The 22585-nt window shown below is 40.2% G+C and overlaps 1 protein-coding gene across 1 annotated transcript in view; it reads left to right on the top strand.

Annotated features, from left to right (window-relative positions):
- The window catches only part of TOLLIP (toll interacting protein), a 58004-nt gene extending 35705 nt beyond the window's left edge, over positions 1-22299 (top strand). The window contains exon 6 of the mRNA XM_084630015.1: positions 18560-22299. Within this exon, the coding sequence (XP_084486141.1) occupies positions 18560-18771 (212 nt within the window). The 3' untranslated portion in view covers positions 18772-22299. The remainder of the gene's footprint in view (positions 1-18559) is intronic.
- The last annotated feature ends 286 nt before the right edge of the window (positions 22300-22585 follow it).

Raw genomic sequence — 22585 nt, 5'->3', positions numbered from 1 at the left:
GCAGCAGGTGAAGAAGAGCTCTGCCCCGAATTGGTTCCTCCAGCACTTGCACCAGGAAGGCATGATCACAGCACCAAGGGCTGAACCCAAATCTGATTCCAAACTCATTTTATTAGAGTTAATATGAAGTTTAAATTCCATCAGGAATCTGGGTTACCTGGCATGTGGAAGCAATTTTACTCCACAGTAGTAATGTATATAAGACTGTTGAAATAACTGCACACACAAAAGATTGAAGCATTAAACAGTGAGTGTACTAGAGTTTTACACACTTTGTTGCTTATGTAGTCCTAGTGCATTGCACCCAACAGGGACTCTGGCATTCCTCTACATCCCCCATGTTCAGGAACCCCCTGCAATACAATTCCCTCCCTCATGCTGGTGGCTCTGGGTCCCCCAAGCCACGGGCTCTTTGTTCACCACTGCCTTCTCCTCCTTTCCACTTTCATTTTCTTTCTATCTTGAAGAAAGTCTTTCAGGGCAGCAACATTTTAAACTGTATCAAGAAATAAAAATGGGGAGGAGGAAGGGTATTGTTATACAGCAATGTGTTTAATGGCTACCAGCAACTGGTTCTTTGCTCTGTAGACAACTAACAAAGGTGGTTGAAGCTGCTGGCACTGCTAATCAGATGCTGAAACTGCATGTGTGCCCCACTTCTTCCTTTCGGCTTTGATTATTTTTCCCCCACCAAAGTCAATAGGGTTCTGTCCACTGAGAGAGCATTCTCTGAAACCTTGGAATTTGTCAGTTGCAGTGTTCAAAAGTTACTGTGTTACAGAGAAATGCCATTTAATTGAGTGTTAGACCTCATTTCACCAGCCAACTAACTGGTTTTGACTATAATTCATATACTCTGAAGTGCGATTCCATTATGATATAAACCAAATGCATATGTTCTTGTATTTTTCAACTAGAATTTAATATTTTTCTTATTGTAGCTTCAAAATCATTAATGTAATAAATACTTCATATACAGTATGGATTTCAGTGCTCCACAAACAAGAGGATGTGAATGAGTCCTGGGAGATTACAACTGAATGCTGTACAGAATTTCTCAAACAGCTCTACAAAAAATTGCAATGCTAGCCTCTCTGGCCCAGTCCTATTGCATGTTGTAATAAGGACCATGCCTATACTAAGGGCATGTCTACACTTACCTCCGGAGCGATCGATCCAACAGGTCGATTTATCGTGTCTAGTGAAGACGCGATAAATCAGCTGCCGAGGCTCTCCCGTCGACTGTGGTACTCCACCAGAGCGAGAAGCGTAGGTGGAGTCGACGGGGAGCGTCAACAGTCGACCTACCGCAGTGAAGACACTGCAGTAAGTAGATCTAAGTACGTCGACTTCAGCTACATTATTCACGTAGCTGAAGTTGCGTAACTTAGATCGAGCTACCCCCCCATAGTGTAGACCAAGCCTAAGAGTGCTCTGGCAGTGCTTAATTTGTAATGAAAGAGGTGCCAGGGCTCAAGCAATTTTTTTTACTTTCATAATTGATGTGGCAAGCCCAGAGATGCCAGGGCAACATGTTGCCAAGTCCAGAGGTGCTGCGGCTCAACCCTGGCACAAATTGTGCACTGAATATTGGTACACTATACTAGCCAAGTACTGGTGCAGATGCAGCTATAGTGGCAAAGTTGCGCTTTGCACTTGTGTAGTAAAACTAGCCTCTTCCAACAAAACAAGTTATACCGTTAAAAGCACAGAGATGTGAAGACATGTGGTCCCGGACCTGTATCAGCAGAAGTCTGTAGTGTAGACCTGACCTGAGACTCATTTACACATGAAAACATGGCTTTCTTCAGAGTTGAAAGATTAGTGCTCTTCTGTAATCTGATGTGCACACCACCTAGTGTTGTCTGCCCCTTTCCACTTCAATTTGAAAATATTTAAAAAATCTTTTGAAGAACTTTTATTGGTGAAACCTCTTCTAAGCAGAAAAGCACAGAAATCTGAGATTTAGTGCATATGACAGTATTTATTTCCTATATTAAATGTCGAATTTCCTAACTCATATTTGTGTAGTACAGAAGTGTCCTTATCTGGTAACATACCTGTACCGGTGTGGGTGGAGTAGCAGAGTTGTTCCACAGCCATGGCATACTTATATGTAGTACTGTACTCATTACTGCGGCATTTGTTTTCAGAGTTAACTTGTTGCTTCAGTTATTACTGTGAATGAAAATATTAGGAAATCCTGCTTCTCTACTTAAACAAGTCTTTATTTTTCAGACCACCATGAATTGCTTCCTTTATTTAACAAATGTCAGATTTTTCCTTTTTTTTTTAAAGGACTCCAGAGGTGACTTAGAAGAAAATATTATGGACAGTTTAATGGGTTTTATTAAATGCGTCTGATTTTTTGCGGCGGGGGGGTTGAATTCCAAATCAACTTTTTTTTTCGTCAGCTCATTCTACACTGTTTGCACATAGCATCTTTCCAGGTTTGCATTTGATAATCTCTGAAATCTTGGACAGAATCTGAGTCAGAATAGTAGTAGAAGAATACTGAATGTAAAGAGTAATTGATATTCCAGTTGGTCACTTTGTGACACAAAGTGACAGTAAACGAGCCTCTTCAGTTATCTTTAGGATATTTGAGTGTTTAAAGCAATTCCTGGGAAATCCATTCTAAGCAGAGGATTTTCTGTGGAAATGATAGTGATAATGGCTCTGGCCAGTTCATAATCAGAAATTATTTTGGTTTTTTTAAAATCCCTAAAAGCAAGCAGTGGAGATGGACATAAACAGAAGAATGATCCACAAAGGAAAACGTCAAGCATTGCCTGCATAGGATCCTCACTGAGGTGGCTTGTGAGCTTTGTCCTCTAGTACTGGTTATCTGGAGGAGCTGTCATCCAGGTGCCAGCTTCTGGAACTTCCTGTGGAATTCCTGGACACTGGAGAGTTGGTTCATAGTGCTAACTGTAACGCCACCTGCTTTTCTTCTTGACAATGGGTAGAGTTCCTTCACTGCCAGCTCTCTGTGTTGCTCTTTCTTCTGACTTTCTTCTCTATTTCCAGAGGTCCAAGTAGGAAACCTCCTCCTATAACTCATTTTCCTGGGTCAGCTGTACCACACACTGGAGAAGAGACTTCTGTGGCCCAGGGGCTCCAGAGATTAATCTCTGTTATCCAGAATACAATTAAAGCTCCTCCTGGAGTCCCTTCCCCTCAAGTGCTATCTACTTGTCTCAACTCTAGATGATACTGTAAACCTACTAATGGCTACACTTTGGAATCCCTCAGCTTTTTCGACAACTCAAGGGGTGAATCAGCATACCCTTATTGACCACTACCATCTTGTCCTTCTGAGTGATGTTTGTAAATTCAGTTTCATCTGCAGGTAGTAACAAGGAGAGAGTTGCTAGAATGACATTACCTCAGACCAGGGGGTCTTGGATGAAATAACTGGTTTATAGTGTTCAGTTCCATTTCACGTTTACTGAAGGGTGTTTTCTCCAGATTTTAAGAGATTATATTACCATGTATAACTTCAAGGGCGGGACCTGCTTATTGCTTAAGGATATGACTGTCACAGTGGTCCACATTGTCACAGAATCGGTAAATTTTGTCATTTATATGGACCTTGCTGCTGCACATTAACAGTTTTAGTTCACTTTGATCAGCTGCTGTGCATTAACTGTTTGTTAATTTGCTTTGACCTAGTCCTGTTCCAAACAGGACTAGCTCAAAGTGAACTAATGAACTGTTAATGCATGGCAGCATAGTCCACAAGGTCACCATGACCATATCATGAAATTGTCTATTTTTTACCATTAACACTGCTGTGAATTATGCATAATTTTACCATATCATCATCATCCATACTTATGGTAGAAGTCTATATGATTTTTGGATTGGTGTGTCCATTACAGCACTCGCATAGTTCTCAATCTCCTAGGGATAGACAATATTGTTTTAAAATATCCCAACAGGAGATCTTCATTAACTGGAGCCAGATATTTCTCTAATTCCACAGCATGTTAGAGATGATGGGAACATCACCCGTGGAGCTGTGGAACCGCATTTTGGATTCATCGGGTTTTGTACTCTGGCCTGCTAAACTTGCAATCTGTCTTTCTCTGCTCAGTTTGTCAGATCTCCTGACCCAGAAGCTTTTACATCCTGATTTGAGCTCTTTGCCTAGTGGTTGGCTAGTTGAACAGTTTAGATTGAATTTGAAAAGACCAGAAAATTCCACTTGAAAGGAGGAAATATTCCACCTGAAAATTCACATTCTGTGAAATGGACCTGCTTCTCTATCTGGGCAAGATTAAAGGATGTGAACTTCATTATTGTTCTTTTCTTCTTTTATTGTGATCTACTTGTTTTACACCAAGCAATCAAATCTCTCCCTCAGTTTGGTCAGAGTGCACCTGGCTTACAATTTCACTGGTGCAAGATTCCACTGTATTCTCTAATCCTACATGAACTGAACATAATTATGTCATTGTGTTGCCTATTCAGGAGTTATCCCCACTCTGGGACTTGTGTGGTGCCTACTAACACAATTTTAGCAGCTCAAATGTTTCCTGGACCACCTGTCTTTGAAGACTGCATTTCTGGTCGTGATCTTGTTGGCTTGAAGAGTGAGAGCCATGTATTAATGGCTCAGCCATTATATATAGTGTTCCAGAATGATAAGATAAAGGTATACCTGCATTTCAAATTCTTGTTGAAGGTGACCTGTGACTTCCACATAAGCAACTTATCAGCAGGGAAAGCTAGGCTACATTGTTAGTAAGGTTTTAAGTTACTCCCTGAGCAGGGCTAAGCCATTTTGTAAAACACCTAGATGGCTGTCTTATTTGTAGCATTATCTTCACATGCTAGGAAACAGTAAAAAAAAATTCCAAGCAGATCAGAATCTCTCCACTAGTTCATGACATATTAAGGTGCATTTTACTAGGCCTCAGATGCATGCCTCAGAAAAGTCTCCATTGTTAAGAGGTGCAAAGACACTACCTGATGGTCCATCCATATTTTCACTTGACATAACACTAATAATTTGGCCTGTACATTAGATACTCTGAGGCAAACAGCCTTGCAATCGTTAGTCAGATAAGACTCTCCAGATCCACCCCCTTTGGGTCTGGGGACTTCTTGTCAATTGCCTGTAGTGGAGAGTCCATGCAGAATGTGTTTTGAAGAAGGTACAGTTACTGTTACCTCACTCAAGATTGTCTAGTCTGACAATGTATTGTTAGTGGAAGGAACTAAATATCAGTTGGGGTTACATCCTCTGTTTACTTGCGTGAGATTGGAAGGACATAGGTAGGATGCGCCAACTGGCACTTCTTCTCAAGAAGTTCCCTTGCCTGCGAAGTGAATCCATGCCATCAGTCATCTCAGAGCCATAGTTAGTATGGAAAGTACCTTTTGTTTGTTTCCATATCGTCTACCCCGCATCCTTTTACCCCAGATTTTCTAAAGGCCGCAAGGCATTTAGCCATGCTAGTCCTGTTCCCCTTAATGGGAATCATAAAGAGAATCTTACACAACAGGGTTCATGAAGTGTTTATCTACACTGCAGTTAGACACCTGTGCCTGGCCCGTGCCAGCTGACTTGGGCTAAGGGGCTGTTTAATTGTGGTGTAGGGATCTTGGGCTGCAGCCTGAGCTCTGGGCTCCTCCCACCTTTCAGGGTCTTAGAGTTTTGGCTCCAGCTTGCACTGTGATTAAACTGCCTTGCAGCTTGGGCCCTGTGAGCCTGAATCAGCTGGGTAAGGCACAGGTTTTTAATTGGAGTGTAGACATACCCTTAATTTCTCCCAGTGAACTACACCTGCAATTAAGTAAATGGCCACTAGGTGTCATTCTGTTCCAGCAATGATCTTACAGACAGATTCCTAAGTGAAAGTTTTGGTTATAAGGCTTTTTTGTGATTGAAATATAGCTATAAACACTTCCTTTTGATTGGGTTGAAATGTCTATTCAGAAAAGCTAAACTGCTAGTCTTTAATAATAAAAAAAAAGGGGGGGGGGAACCCCATAAAAATGTCTGTGATTTCCAAAATGTGTTCAATTTAAAAGAGAAATAACTTTTTTCTAATCATACTCAACCTGTTATCTGAAAGTCAAGCTATGATCTTTCTGGTTCATTCATCAGGAAAAGACTCTGCATTTGGAACTTAGTGCAAGCAGGACTGTTAATCATGATGTGCAAGCCAGAATAGAATCTTTCACTCCCTCAGTCTTTGTAGTGCTCACTGGAGTAAAAAGTAGGAAAAAACTGGTTTGTCACTACAATAAGTGGATGAGACACAGGAAGAAAATGTTGAATAATGAGGGGTCATTTTTACACTGTGAAGGGGGAGATGCGCAATACTGGTCTGGAGCAGAAAGTAATAGAACATTTCCCCCCCCCCCTTCTTCGTTTGCTGACGAAAAGCACTGGTGTGAACAGAGTTTTGTCAGCAGGAGAGCTTTCCTGCTGACAAAACTACTGCTGCTCGTTGGGACTGGAAGTTTTTTCTCGGCGGGAGAGCTCTCCTGCCAATAGACAGTGGCTACAATGCACTACACGTTTAGCAGCACGGATGTAGCAGCACAGCTGTGTCACTAAAAGATGTGTTGTGTAGACATAGCCTAAGTCAGAACTACAAACATTAAAAGTGGATCATTAGGGCTCCATCAAGGGCATGGATTATCTCTTACCAATGAGGCAAAACTAATCTTAGCTAATTGTGGCTACACCTTGTGCATCTTAACAAGAGAGACCTTAATTTATGCAGACTCATTCTTCTGAAATTGTAAACTCTTATTGCAGTGACAATTTTTTAATGAAAAGTTCTCTGATAGGAATAAAAAAATTAAAGTCTATTATAGTATGAAAGCTGAGGGCTAGTATAATAGTGTGCCTCTTTGGATCTACAAGTCACCTTGCTTTCTTAACTTAGTCCACATTAGTATTAAATATTTGTATGCAGTGCTATAGGGATATGTTGCCTTTCATGGAGAAAAGAAACTCACTGCCACAAGGAAATTGCAGTCTAGGTACAAAGCTTTCCTTCTGATCACCACTTCTGCAAACCACCTCACTATATCTTCAGGAAATCTGATCTGACTATTGCAACAAGTTGCATCTAATTAAGAGACACTGTGAAATATGAAGGCTGGGATCCATAGTCTAACAGCTTTGTATCTGAATTTGCCTGACTCTCATCCTTGGAGGGTAAACTGTTCATTTCCTATTTAAAAAAAGTAGATTAATGTTACTTTTCTATGTCTTATTCCTTTCCCACCTATCCTCAGGGCTTGAGTACTTTGCTCTGGGTAAGTCTTCTGAGATCTTATCTCACCCCACGTTACTTAATCAAGAATCTTTGCATGAGCTCATTGAAATTGCTTTTTGTTTGTACACAGCATATTGTACCACAGAACATTGCACTTGGATGTCACAATGCAGCAGTTTTAATACATCTGTTTTAAGATATAAAGGCATCTGCAGGTGCTAATGGTCTTTAGATGTCTGGTTTTTTTTTTCCTTTTTCTTTCCAGAGACTTCAGAAATAAACAGGATTAGTTATAGTAGTCTACAGGTAAAAAATTATTAGTTTTAGGATTTTTAAACTAAAACAACATGAAAGTAGTAAAGTTTTTCTGTATACTAAAGTCATCAATACACAAAGGCAAGCTGTGCTGGCAAGATGTAGAACTAATTCCAAAGTCCTTGACAACATCTGGTTCAAGTAGGCTTGTGGCCTAGTTCAGGTAGCAACTATTCTTAATGTCAACGAGCACTAATTTTGCACTTGTACGTTTTTATAGAGGGAGAGAGGACTTTCTAAACCCCTGCCACTGTAGGGTTTGGGGTTTTTTGTTTTTTTTTTTTTAACTGTAGGAGTGGAGGGGACTTCAAAAATTTCTTGGAAGCTCATGTACTAACAGGTTCTCCAGTGGCACATTGACAAAGCTTCCTATCCTTTCTTTCCCTTCCCCACCCCTCTTACCTTACAGTCTCATGGGTAAACTTTTTCACCACCATATGCCTTTTGGAAGCAATATTCATTTTGATTATTAGTCTTAGCTAAGTCATCTGATGCCTATTTCTGTGTGAGCACTACTCAAGATAGTTGGGCCTAGATTCACAAAGGTACTTCAGCATTGTGATGCTGAGTGGTGCAGCACCTAACTTTTGGAAGCCTAGAAAATCACAGGAACACACTGATTCAGGCTCTTAGGCTCCTTATACACTGAATGGGGGGAGGGAAGGCGCCTTAGACCACTATTCACAAAAGCCAGGATGCTAGACAGGAGGCCATCCAAACTAGCCAATGGGAGATGCCAATAAGATGGGTATGTGCTAAGTCCCTCCCCTCTCACTGAGACAGATGCCTCAGTTTGGACTGCAGGGGGTGCCTATCTCTGCTAGCGATTTTCAGCTGTGAACCCGCTAAAGTTAGGCATCTCAGGTGTTTTTACAAGAAGGTAGCCAGTGGAGGAGGACCTCTAGCTTGACTTTTAGCCCAGTGGTCAGGGTACTCATCTGGGATATGGGGAAACCCCCCTCTGATGAAAACTGATTTGAACAGGGATCTACCACTTCTCAGGTGAGTGCTCTAACCAGTGAGCTATGGGATATTGTAATATGGGGATCCCTCCGTTTCTTCTGTTGAAGCAATTCCACTGTGGATGAATAATTAGTTGTTAGATCAGGGATTTGGATTCTGGATCTACCACATCCTGGGTGCGTCCTTTAAATACCAAGCTATAGAATCATTCTCATGGTTGTGTGTGTCCATCCCTGTGCTCTTTCTCCCCTCTTCCCACTCCCACTCCTAGTGACTAATTTATCCACAGTGGAACCCTAACCACTGGGCTACAAGTTATGAGGGAGGTCCTCCCCCAGCTGTTCTGTGCAAACTTGCCTGAGGTGCCCAATCCAGTAGGCTGTCTCTGAGATGCTTACTAGGCCCTGCACACAAGTTAGCTGGTTGAACACCTGTCTTTCCTGGTTTATGAATCATTCTGTTGCTTAGGTGAGAGAGAGGTGCCCAGAGGCAGAAACATAGGCATCTAGGGAACTTTTTACTGCGAAAACTTAGACACCAAGTGAGTTTAGGCACCTATGGGATTCAGCATGAATTCTGTGAATCACACTGAAGCCAAAAACTGGGACTTTCGCGCCTAGGCACTTCAGTCTGTGTTTAAGTCTGGAGTTTAGATGATGACGTATTTTTGTGACTCTAGGCCTCAGTCATTGGTTTAACAGATGACTCCTTTTCTCTTGAATAGTTTGTCAAAGTGATATACACTGACAAACCCTTAATTTTGAACTCTCAAATAGATATTGTGACATCCTCAATTTGAACTTAGTATAAAAAGTCCAGTCCAGTGTCTTCATGAAAGGCTAGATTTCTTCTTAAATAAGTCAAATGTCATTTACTAGCATCCTGAATTCCAGATAAAATGGTGTACATAAAATATAAAACAACTTGATTGGCTTGGTTCTTAGTTAGCCTTGCCAGAGCACCAGAATTATTGTGGGATTGGAGAATGTTCATGTTTTCCATAGGTGTCAGTTCATTTTGTAGCGAGTGCCATAACTGGGTATGTTGTTGAGACAGAATGTGATGTTCTAAAAATAAAATCATAGCCTGTAGTTTTTAGCACCAAAAATGCTGACACAAGTGATTATTTATACAAAACAAACATTTTGGGAAATTTTCAAAGGTATGAATGAATTAGGCAAAAATGAGTTGGATGCGATCGAAAAGCTCCCCCCAGTGGTGTTTTCAGAGAACTATTTCAAGAAACTATTGTATGTAGAGTGTCCTATTTCATTGTTAGATAAAAACTTTTGAGGAAAAGAAATGAACATAAGGCACTTGACTGAACTAGAAACTAAGAACCAAAATATTTGTGTAATGCACTGTGTACAATCTGGATGAAAATTTTCCCCTTGCTGTTCCCACTGCTGTTCTTAAATGACCACAATATGCTATCAACTGACTTGCTATTTTACATGTTCATTTTTATATTATTGGAATGTCATTGCTTGTGCCAGCATGTTTCCCACTGTAGTCACACAGATGCTTTAGAGAACAGACTCTCCACTCTTAATTTATAATACTTTCTATGTAATGCTGGAAGCAAGAGCATAATGGCAGTGTGCAATTCCAGCTCCTCTGAAAACGTTTAATACTGTTCTATCTATGCTTGTCAGTGCAAAATGAGCTATTACACAGTATATGTTAAATGAAGTGGCATCTTACTGAGTCTTAATTTTATAAAATTGAAGCTACTTAATGTGTCAAGCAGTTTTAGTTTAAAAAAAAAAAACCTTCAATCTTGAAATTTTAATTCTTTAACAGGAAGATTGTCGTGTAAATGTTTGATTTTTATTTAAAAACAGTATTTAAATTTTGAAAAACTATATAGAGACTATACAGTAAATGAGAAAGTAAACTTTCATCATGGTATTAAAATATCATGGTTTATTTTTATGGTACTCCAATGTAGTTGTGCTTGGACTATTTTTGTGCACCAAATGAATTTAAAGTGATATAAAATTTTCAAAGCCACTTGTCTGCAGTTTGTGCAATAATGAGGGAGAAGACGGAGTGTTAGAATTGTTAGGAAAGAAAAATAAACTCTATAAAATTGAGAATACTTATTCAGTAGAGATTTTACAAATGTATATGATTCAAGAGTTAACATATCCTGATGACACAGTAGGAAAGGAAACTCTGGCCTTTGTGATTTTGACTGAGAAGACATACAACTTTAAAATTATGGATAAGATGATCTGTTTCTATTGTTTCTGAATCACTTCAGAAACTAACTGGAGTGATACTGCCTTTTCTTTTTTGAGTAAGATGATTACTGGCTGTGCTATTCACCTGATGCTGAATGTTTTAAAAAAATTTTTTTAATGAATCATTTAAAACAGTTTTACAAGCTGTCTAAAAACTGGTGTTCTATTAAGACAACTTGTGGTTGAAAATTAAGGTTTTGAGGTCATTTTCACCCCCAACTACTTTTTTGACAGTGATAGTCAGAGGCCAAATTATTTTGATTGGTTGGATTGCTTTACCCATATTTGTGTTATCTTGTGCTATATGGAAGCCGTTTTCACTGATGAAGGCTTTAGACATGTATGCTTAGTTTTTGATGTTTGTCAGTTCTCAGACGAGCTTAGTTAGGAGGGGGAAGATGTCTGATGGGTAAGGCCCTTCATTTTTGTATTTTACTGATTTATTTTTCATCCAAATTTTGGACCATTCAATGGACATGAAAATGCACATTCTGTTAAGACTCCAATATATTACGTTAGGTAGATCTGTTTGTTAACAATAAATTAGTCAATGTAAATGTGAGGCTGTCTGTTAAAGTAAGGCAATGTAGTAGAAGATGCACATGCGTGTGCATATGTGTATGTACTGTTAATATACAGTTCATGAAATAAGTCACAGCATTAAATAGCTTTTACTTTCAGTTCTCTTAGTTATCTCTATTGGTTTTTTTCCCCTTTCTTCCTGTCCCCCAGTATTAACCTGGACTTTTATCCAGAAGACTGTGAAGTAAAGTTTTTGCACCAATTTTTCGAATTTTTGTAATAAACACAGGTATATTCCTGGATGGGGGAACTCCTCCCCCCCTCCCCCCCAAAAAGGGCCTTTGTGATGGGTTACTTAAGATAGATGAGTTTAAAATTGCTTTCGTATGTCTTTGAAAAAGGAAGGCAGTGGAGCAAAACACTTTTTTAAATCACTGAAAAAGGAGGAATGGTTGGAATTGGAACTCTCTTTGTGGTGCATTGGAAAATGTGGGTTCACTAACTGAACAAGATTCTTGTTTAACTCTTGCATGTCTTAGGTTTTTTATGGAAAGCAGGAGGACTTACATTTTATTAAGGTATGCCCATATTCATGGAGCAAAGTAGTCTTAGTCCACAAATCTTCTATGGGAAGAGAAGAAGTGGGAAGCAAAATAACTGAAAGATGTAGTTCCTGAAAAGTTTGTGCAGATGGTTGGCTTGCTTCAGGGTTGTGATGTAGAGACAAGTTTTTGGTGGAGTTCATTTTTGGTAAGTTCTCTTACATATCTGAAGGCCTGTGCCATCTAAAGAGACCCTCATTTACTTTTATTATATTTCAGTCTTTGAAAATCTACAAAAATTCTTAATGGTAAAATGTCAGGTCTTTATCATCAGTAAGGTCAAAGATGATGACCTTTAAGGAAGGAAAACTTTTACTGGCTTTTATCAGCATTCCCAACATAAGAGAGGCCATACTGAGTCAGACCAATGGTCCATCTTGCCCAGTATCCTGTCTTCTGACAGTGACCAATGCCAGATGCTTCAGAGGGAATGAACAGAACAGGGTAGTCATCAAGTGATCCATCCTCTGTCGTCCAGTCCCAGCATCTGGCAGTCTGAGGCTTAGGGACACGCAGAGCATGTGGCTGCATTCATGGCCATCTTGGCAAATGCCATTGTTGGACCTATCCTTCAGGAACTTCTTTAGTTTTTTTTTAATTCAGTTATAGTTTTGGCATGCGCAACATCCCCTGGCAATGAGTTCCACAGATTAACTGCGCATTATGTGAAGTATTGCCTTTTGTTTGTTTAAACCTGCTGCCTATTAATTTCTTTGGGTGATCCTTGATTCTTGTCTTGTGGTATTCACTTTCTCCACACCATTCATGATTTTATAGACCTCTATCATTTCCTCCCTTAGTCATCTTTTTACCAAGCTGAATAGTCCCAGTCTGTTTTAATCTCACCTCATGTGGAATCCGTTCCACACCTTTAATAATTTTTGTTGACCTTCTCTGTACCTTTTCCATTTCTGTAGGTCTCTTTTGACATAGGGCGACAGAACTGCATGCACTATTTATGGTGTGGGCATACCATAGATTTATAGAGTGTCGTTGTGATATTTTCTGTTATCTATCTTGGGGCGGGCAAACTTTTTGGCCTGAGGGTCACATCGGGTTTCCGAAATTGTATGGTGGGCCGATTAGGGGAGTCTGTGCCTCCCCAAACAGCCAGGCGTGCCCCGGCTGCTGCCCCCTATCCGACCCCCCACTGCTTCTTGCCCCCTGATGGTCCTCCTGGGACTCCTGCCCCATCCGCGCCACCATGTAGAACAGAGCACTGGGTCAGGCCACGGCTCTGCAGCTGTGCTGCCCGTCTATAGCTCGCAGCCCCGGTGGCGCAGTGAGCTGAGGCTGCAGGGGAGGGGGAACAGTAGGGGAAGGGCCCGGGGCTAACCTTCTGGGCCAGGAGCTATGGGGCCGGGCAGGAGGGTCCCGTGGGCCAGATGTGGCCTGCGGGCCATAGTTTGCCCACCTCTGATCTCTTTCCTAATGGTTCCTAACTTTAACTTTTTTGACTGTCATTGCACATTGAGCAGATGTTTTCAGAGAGCTATCCATGATGATTCCAAAATCTTTCTTAGCTGAATTTAGACCCCATCATTTTGTATGTATAGTTAGGACTATATTTTCCAACTTGCCTTCCAACATAGAATTTCATCTGCCATTTTGTTGCTCAGTCACCCAGTATTGTGAGATCCCTTTGTAACTCTTCACAGACTGCTTTGAACTCAACTATCTTGAGTAATTTTTTATTGTCTGCAAATTTCGCCATCTCACTGTTCACACCTCTTTTCAGATGGTATATGGATATGTTGAACAGCACTGTCATTGTACAGATCTCTGGGATACACCGTTATTTTCCTCTCTCCCTTCTGAAAACTGACCATTTATTCCTACCCTTTGTTTCCTGTCTTTTAACCAGTTACTGATTCATGAGAGGAACTTTTCTCTTATCCCATGACAGCTTACTTTGCTTAAGAGCCTTTGGTGAGGGACCTTGTCAAAGGCTTTCTGACAGTCTAAGTACACTCTATCCACTGCATCACTCTTCCACATGCTTGTTTGACCCTCTCAAACAAATAATGAATTGGTGAGGTATGATTTCCCTTTACAAAAGCTGTGTTGACTCTTCCCCTAACAAATCATGTTTATCTATGCAGCTGATAAGTCTTTTCTTTGTTATATTTTCAATCAATATGCCTGGTACCGAAGTTAGGCTTCCTGTAACTGTCAACTCCTGTAACAATCCTGTAACTGCCAGGATTGCCTCTGGAGCCTTTTAAAAAAAAAAAATTGGAGTCACATCAGCTATCGTCCAGTCATCTGGTACAGAAGCTGATTTAAGTTAAAGGTTTACATACCAAAGTTAGTCGGTCTGCAGTTTCGTATTTGAATTCTTTCAGAACTCTTGGGTGAATACAAGCTGTTCCAGGTGACTTATTACTGTTAGTTTTATTACTTTGTTCAAAGTCTTCCTGTATTGACACCTCAGTCTGGGCTAGTTCTTCAGATTTGTCACCTAAAAACAATGGCTCAGATGTGGGAATCTCCTGGGCTCTCACCCTAAGCAGTGAAGACTGATGCAAATAATTCATTTAGTGTCTTTGCAATGGTATTGTTTTCCTTGAGTGCTCCTGTAGCACCTTGATTGACCAGTGGGCCCACCAACTGTTTGGCAGACTTCTGGTGTTCTTAAAAATGTGTTTGCTGCGTTTATTTTGTCTTTTGCTAGTTGCTCTTCAAATTCTTTTTTGGCCTGTCTAATTATACTTGATTTGCCAGAGTTTGTTCCTTTCTATTTTTCCTCAGTGAGATTTGCCTTCTAATTTTTAAAATATGCCTTTTTGTTTCTAAATGCTTCTTTTACTCTGGTTAGCCATGGTGGCCTTTTTTTGGTTCTCTTCATATTTGTTTTAATTTGAGCCTATATTCTGGTGTTTTTAAAAAGTTTCCGTGCAGCTTGAAGGCATTTCACTCTTGTGACTGTTCCTTTTCATTTCCGTTTAGCTTCCTCTTTTTTGTGGTGTTCTCTTTCTGAAGTTAAATGCTACCGTCTTGGGCTTCTGTGGCATTTCTCCCCCCACACGCGTGCACACACACCAGGATGTTAAATTTAATTACAGTATGGTTGCTGTTACTGAGCGGTTCAGCTGTATTCACTTCTTGGACTGCATCCTGTGCTAAATTCTGGACTTAAATCAAGACTTCTCTCTCCTGGTGGGTTCCAGGTCTAGCTGCTCTACAAAGCAGTCATTAGTGGTGTCTAGAAATTTTACTTTCATATCCCATCCTGAGGTGACTTATACCCAGTCAATATGGGGATAGTTGAAATCCCCCATTATTATTGAGTTTCTTATTTTTATAGCACTTCTGATCTCCCTGAGCATTTCACAGTTGCCATCAATATGCTGGTCAGTAGTATATACCGTCTGCTATACTTCTATTATTCAAGCATGGAATTTCTAACCATAGAGATTTTATAGTAAGTTTGATTTATCTAAGATTTTTACTGTATTTGACTCTGTATGCTTTCTTTCTCAAATAGTGGCATTCCCCCGCCAGCATGAGCTGTTCTGTCATTCGTATATATTTTGTGTCCTGGTGTTAGTGTCTCATTGATTGTCGTCATTCCACCAAGTTTCTGTGATGCCTATTATATCAATATCATTATTTAGTACCAGGCACTCAAGGTCCTCTATTTTAGTATTTAGACTTCTAACATTTTTGTATAAGCACTTATAAAATTTGTCACTTTTTAGTTGTCTGCCATCACGTCATGTAACTGAATGGGACTTTCTCATTTGACTGTTTCTCTTCAGTTCCTACTCGTACTTTGTCAACTTCTATCTTCCCCTCTTTACTAGGCTATATAGAATTCCCATTAATAGATCCTCCCCTGTAGGATGTCTGTCTGAACCGTGTGCTCCTCCACACCTGTTAGCTTTCCTTCAGCCCTTAGTTTAAAAACTCCTATGACCTTTTTAATTTTACATGCCAATAGTCTAGTTCCGTTTTGGCTAGGTCGAACCTATCCTTCCTGTATAGACTCCTCCTTTCCCTAAAGGTTCCCCAGTTCCTAATGAATCTAAAACCTTTCTCCCTACACCATCACATGATCCATGCATTGAGACCCTGTGGTTCTTCCTGTCCCTGCACATGGAACTGGAAACATTTCAGAGAATGCTACCATGTAAGTCAGGGGTAGGCAAACTTTTTGGCCTGAGGGCCACATTGGGGTTGCAAGACTGTATGGAGGGCCGGGTAGGGAAGGCTGTGTCTCCCCAAAGAGCTTGGTCCCGACCCCTCCCACTGACTGCCCCCTCCTGGGACCCGACCCCCATCCAACCCCCCCTGTCCTCTGACTGCCCTGACCCCATCAACACCCCTGCCAGGCCCCCCAGGACTCCCACGCCTTTCCAACCCCCCCTGTTCCCCATCCCCTGACTGCCCCCCCAGAACCTCTGCCCCATCCAACTGCCCCCTGACAGGCCCCCCGGGACTCCCACACCTATCCAACCATCCCCTATCCCCTGACTGCCCCCCGGAACCTGCTGACTCCCTTACCAAGCCGCTCAGAGCAGCCAGTCTGTCAGCCACGCCGCCCAGCCGGAGCCAGACACTGCTGCACTGCCCTGCAGGAGTGCGCAGCCCCACTGCCCAGAGCGCTGCCCACGTGGCGGTGTGGCTGCGGGGAAGGGGGTACAGTAGGAGAGAGGCTGGGGGCTAGCCTCCCCGGCAGGGAGCTCAAGGGCCGGGCTGGACGGTCCCACGGGCGGGAGTTTGCCCACCTCTGATGTAAGTTGTGGACTTTAATCTCTTACCTAGCAGCCTAAAATTGGCCTCCAGGACCTTTCTCCTATCTTTTCCTATGTCATTGGTACCCACAGGTACCATGGCCATCAGCTCCTCCCCAGCACTGCACATAAGTTTGTCTGGATGTCTCGAGAGATCTGCGGCTTGCTTGCTTGGCAGGCAATTCACCATGCTGTTCTCCTGGTCATAACAAATCCAGCTAGCTATATTTCTAATGATTGAATCCCCCATTACCATTACTTGTATCTTCCTAGTAACTGGGATTCCCTCCCATGGAGAGGTATCCTTAGTGCAAGAGGATACACCAGTTACATGGAAATTGTTATAAGGGCTCTATCACTAGCATGTCTGGTGGTATGAATTGTTGCAAATTTTTGTATGCTGGCTCTTCTTGATAACAAAATCTTGTTCAGCAGCTCAAACTCTCTGGATTTTACAATGCTGCTGCAAATACAGCTACCACCTGACATTTTGGATCATGGAAGGACATTTTAAATAAAAATTACATCCATAGAATACCAGTTTAAAATAAAATAGGGTCAGAAGAACAAATGAACTTTTCTAACTTTAAAATCAAATTTGGTACAAAAAGGTTCTTTATCTTATAAGCTGCATAAGCAGGAAGCAGATGTAGTGTCCAGAACTCCCCAGTCAGAAAGCTTTTTTTTAAGTCAAATGATGCCTTGTACAACAATATCCTAGTTTAGAATGCAATTAATTGAAATAATTACAAATTCTTGACAAAAGTCTTTAGTGCACCATCCTTGGCTACCAAGATGAGCTTTATAAAAATAAACTGTAACTTTGCACCTCTTTTAGCTGTGTTTCTGAACTGTAGGCATGATTTGAATTATTTAGGTCATCAGATGGTAAAAACGTACTTTTTATATGGAGCGTGCATGGTGGTTTTTAGGAACTTGTTTCAGAAAGCCCTGCTTTTAAAAATTCCTCTCCATATTGCACTGTAAATTTTTCTTTCTTGACTTTGACAGTACTGTGAGAACAATGTAATGCAAAAGTTCCAAAATATCTCTGAAGTGGTTTCTGTCCTCTGCCTAAAAAACTGGAAGAAACAGTAAGGTCAAGGAAAGTGTCCATCTATAGGAATAAAAAACAGAATTCCTCTCTCATCATGCAGTATAGCTCTGATGTCACATGTTGAACAATTGGATACTATTTATGCGACAACAGACATGACATCAAAATCATGGGTTTTTTGTTCACTTATATCTGCTCCCAATCTACTTGGGAACAATGAGTTACTTTAATGCATTCCTTTTTTGATGTAATGGAGGCCATGTTCATGGAAATCCCCTTTTATCTGAGCTCTTTATTACTCTGGTCAAGAAACATGACTTCTGACATCAGACTATTGGTATAGGATCAGGGTTTGACCTTAGTTTATTTTGTTTTCAACAATGAAATTGTATTGCATCGAATTCATTAGTGTTATGGCCTTTACGTGCAACAAAAAGATTCTGCAAACCGTGATATAAACCTATAAGAACTTAATAAAAGTGTGATCACTCTTTTTTATTACGTTTTTTGTGTAGCCTGAAATCCTAGTACGTGGGTGCCTATTCTAAAACTGTAGAGCCTGCCTAAGATTGCCTTATTTGTCTGACTAGGTCTTTGTGCCAAGCCCATCGCTGCATTCGCTGAGCATGTCTGGAACATTGCGCAGAGGGTAATAATGTGGCTAGTATCAAAATGTAATTATAGAAAAAGTCTTGTTTGCAACAGTCGGATGACTTCCCAGATATCGCAATGTTTTTGCACCTGTAAATAAAGTCAACAATTTTCTCTGAAATATGTAGTATAAAGGGCCTTTTGTGCGTAGTTCATTTGGTCAAGAATAAGCATTTTATTATTCACGTAGGAGGAATCTTTAATTTTCTGGTTCTGTTTTCAGGAATGCCTGCAGCCTGTAACCCAGGCATGGTACCGGTGGCAGTACCTCCTCCAGTCAACCCTCAGCACGTGTGTAACGACGAGGATCTGAAATCAATCCAAGACATGTTCCCCAATATGGACAAGGAAGTAATTCGTTCAGTGCTAGAAGCTCAGAGGGGGAACAAGGATGCAGCTATCAACTCGTTACTTCAGATTGCAGAAGAGTTATAGACCCCAACCCCTGCATTGTCTCTGTTCTTGATGCCACCTTTATTTTGACTTGCCAAGCCAGGGATTTAGGTAGAGGAAGAATTTCCTAACAGATTCCTGTGAGCATTCTGTCTGCAAGAGCTTGTACCCCTTTTTCTCCTTGGATATTTGCACATTTTTTTCACTTTCTCTTTTACAGTTTATTTTACGTATGTTCCACAGAAGCTTTTTTGTTAACACCAGGTTTATCATATGTGGCTATATTGCTTTCGGGGGTGTGTGTGTGGGTATGCTGCTTTTTTCTTCCTTCTCTCTCTCTCTCTCAAAACAAGAGCATGTTCATATGATCTCTCTCAACACTATGCAGTACAGGATTTACTGTTCTGTCTGAGAGATCGGAAGAGTTATGTTTTCTGGGAGTTAGATTTTTTTCTTTACATACTGCTTTTAATACAATGTTTTTGTTTCAGTAAGCCACCTGTTTCTGCCAGAGATATAAAAAATGATTACACAATGCCTTTTGGTTTGTCCTGTGGTGTTCAGTTATTGCTGTGAATAGTCCAACTATCCTTAACATAGTTTTAAATCTACTAACAAGCTGGCTTTCTTGTTGTAGCCTTTAGTGTTTCTAATTAGGTAGCCCCACCCACCTATCCTCGTGATTGGGCACCAAAGCAATATATATCTTTTGGTGAGCATTCTGGGGGCTCAATCCTACCATGTGATGTTGCTGTACTAGTGAAATCTGCAGGAGATGGTTTTCTAGATACAGCAATACACACTGCATCAGAGGACAGGATTGGGCCCTAATGTGTTCCTGCAGTTACTTGCACTCTTCTTGCTTCTACATTCCTGTGATTATTCCAAAGGATGAATGCAGGAGGAAAGATTTTATACCTGGAAAATTATGTATAAAATAAGCATTTAATTATTTAAGGAGCTGTCTTGTAATAAGAAAACATGGGTTTTGGGTTTTTTTAAGTATAACATTTATGTTTTGAGAAGAAACCTGCTACACTCACTCCTGTTTTTCAGTAAAACTGTCTTTTTGCATGGAGAAAAAATTACTTTTTAATGAGGAAAGGTTTTTTGGTAGTCTGGAATATGGAGTAGCAAAGAGCTGCAGAATCTTCAGTAGGTATAAAGTATTTAAAGAACTTGTTTCGATGATTCATTGAGTTACAGTTGATCTTAACTAATTCAATTGAATTGTATGCATACAAATATCAAAATTATCTTGTGAGATAATGGAAAATCTGACAGATCCTAAATTGGCAGATCCTCATAAAGGGGAAGGAGAGTGCATACAGTCATTGCATGTGTTAATGTGTATGCAACATTGTAGCACAGAATTGCAGAGCCTCTGGAGTGGGAACAGATTATACCTGTTTTGATAAATTTCTGCAGCTTCTTAATTTTTTTTAAAACTGCAAACAAATGCACTTTAAGTAGTATGCACAAATTTATTTTCAATAATGTGCAATGTCACTGTTCTGGTTTTTGGTGGTGGTTTTAAAACTGCTTTACAATACTTTCTGCAATAGCCATAGCTTGTATTTTCTTCGTGTTTGAATGTACACTTGAAATACAGGATCTCAAGAGTGGTTCATGAGAACTTTAGTAAGCCAGGTTTGGAATAAGGAAAGAGCCTTTATTCTCTCTCCTTCCCCTCCTTTTTTCTTCTTCCCCAAGCAGAAGGTTCTTCTATATTTATGAATAAACTGCTTTCCCCAATATCTTTCTGTTTAATAAGTGTGGGGGTGGAGAGTTTTTAAATACAGTACCAAAATTGTCCTGGTTTTCTTTCACTGGTTGATTTAAAATAAACAAACAAAAAACCTTTTTCATGATGTCAGACATTCACTCGTTAGTTATGTCAAAAATTCCCCATTGTCTTAGTTGGCAGACTTACATCTTGTAAAAATTTAGTTGTCTTCACATTCTCCCACTGGTTTTACATTTTCCTAAGAATTCAAGGCTACAGTCTCTCTCTACATTTTACCTGCACAGCCCATTACATCTTTACCTTTTGAGTCTCTAGAAACAGCTTTTTATCAGGAAGCTAGCCTTGCTCCTCTTGTTCATAGCCTTTGTCATCACATGTTAATCACAAAACTCAACACTAGATTGAGCATCAGGATTTTATCTTCATAGCACAGCGACATCTTGTGGCATTGCCAGCCCACACTTTAAAGCAAAAGATGATCATCACTCAACTTCTTGGTAAAAATTGAGGGATGAGTCCCTTGTTGTAACACCTGTACAAATGGTATGAATTGCTAGGGTAGACAAATTCAGGGAAAATGTATATAATAAAGATTTTATGTATAGTTACTTGGAGTCTACAGTAGCAGATTTTTCTAAAGCAAGTGGTCATGGTTTGATCTGTGTCTGGGAAAGTAATTTTGCTGTCACCTGAAATTGTATTCCTAATTCTGTTATGGCTGAAATGTAAGCATAGAACAAACAGCTCTGAGTGCTCTTAATAATTAGGAGGAAGTGAGACTGTTAGACTAACTAGATTGAATTTCTGGGGAACCTTACATTTTCCATGGGACCTCTAGACCTACTGGAAGTCCTTTTTTGTAAGATGCATTTGTTATATGAAGGTGGGTAGTTTAGGAGCAGTATGGCCTATAAGTTGGACTCTATGGGAATAAAATATATAGTTTTCATATTAAGAAATACTGACCTGGGCATTTTAATTCAATGGAGGCGCAAGCATTATACATGTGAAAAGAAGCCTCCAAGATGCACTACTGTATTTTTGTTACTAAAATTAATGAGACGAAACCATATGCCTACTCAGTTTTTTTGTCAATATATATATCCCACCACAATTGTTTTGCTGTTCCTTGTCAGTTTCAGGTCTGAGGGATTTTGAACTGGCAAGGAACAGTTAAAGCTAGCAGTTGAGGGTCCAGAAATGCAGAACTGAAAGGCAATACCATGCTGGGTTTTGTTTTAAATTAAATACATCACACATTCTGTTGCAGCATGTGACCTGTATGCTTCATTTAATAGAATAATGTGTCTTGATTGTACTTCTGTCACACTCAGCAGCTTACAACAGCCTGGAGCCAAAGCCAGCTGTGTAATACTGGCATCTGCTAAAAGTTAGCGGTGTTCGCACTAGCTTTAATCCTGCCAAGGGTCTGCACTGGCTAAAGACAGGAATATGTTTGTCTAGCTAGATCCTTGCTACTTTCTCTTCAACCGCTATTCTTGTGTGCTGAAGGTACCGAATGTTTTCCCTTTGCAAATATTACTGCTTGTGTTGGTTGACATGTAATACTGTACAGAGGATGTTTTTGCTGTAATAATTCTGGAGGCATTGTTTCTCACTGTATTGAGGCCCAGTGTCCACATGTTTTTTCTTTTATTGTAAAATACACTTTGACTTTTTTCATTCTATCTAATTTAATAAATGTATCATGTATACCAAAACAGAAGAATCAGTCCTTTGAGAGAAGCTATACCTCTTAACTTGTATACATTCAGACTAAATAATCCAGCTTTCAATTTCTGGGGTCAACGATCCAAATAAAAATGAAGACAAATCTAGGATGGTGTGAGAAATTTTTCACTTCAAATGTTTGTAAAATCTTTTAGCACCATGCTCGGTTTCTATGCACATCACTCTTCCACTTGATGAGTCCCTTTATTTTCTAATACCACAGTTACTTGATTGTAGATTGCATTTGAATTCTTGTAGAGATGCAATCAGTCTGCTGTTAGTACAGTAAGTGTTTAAAAATGTCCTACGATGGCTGCACCATTTGTAAACAAAAATGTGTACAACTAGAAATGAAGAACGTAGGACAGACTTACAGGA

The sequence above is a fragment of the Lepidochelys olivacea genome (genome assembly GCF_965140295.1).
Source record: "Lepidochelys olivacea isolate rLepOli2 genome assembly, chromosome: 6".
Taxonomy (NCBI): domain Eukaryota; kingdom Metazoa; phylum Chordata; order Testudines; family Cheloniidae; genus Lepidochelys; species Lepidochelys olivacea.
The sequence above is the reverse complement of the archived record's forward strand: the minus strand, read 5'-3'. Positions and strand labels throughout refer to the sequence as shown.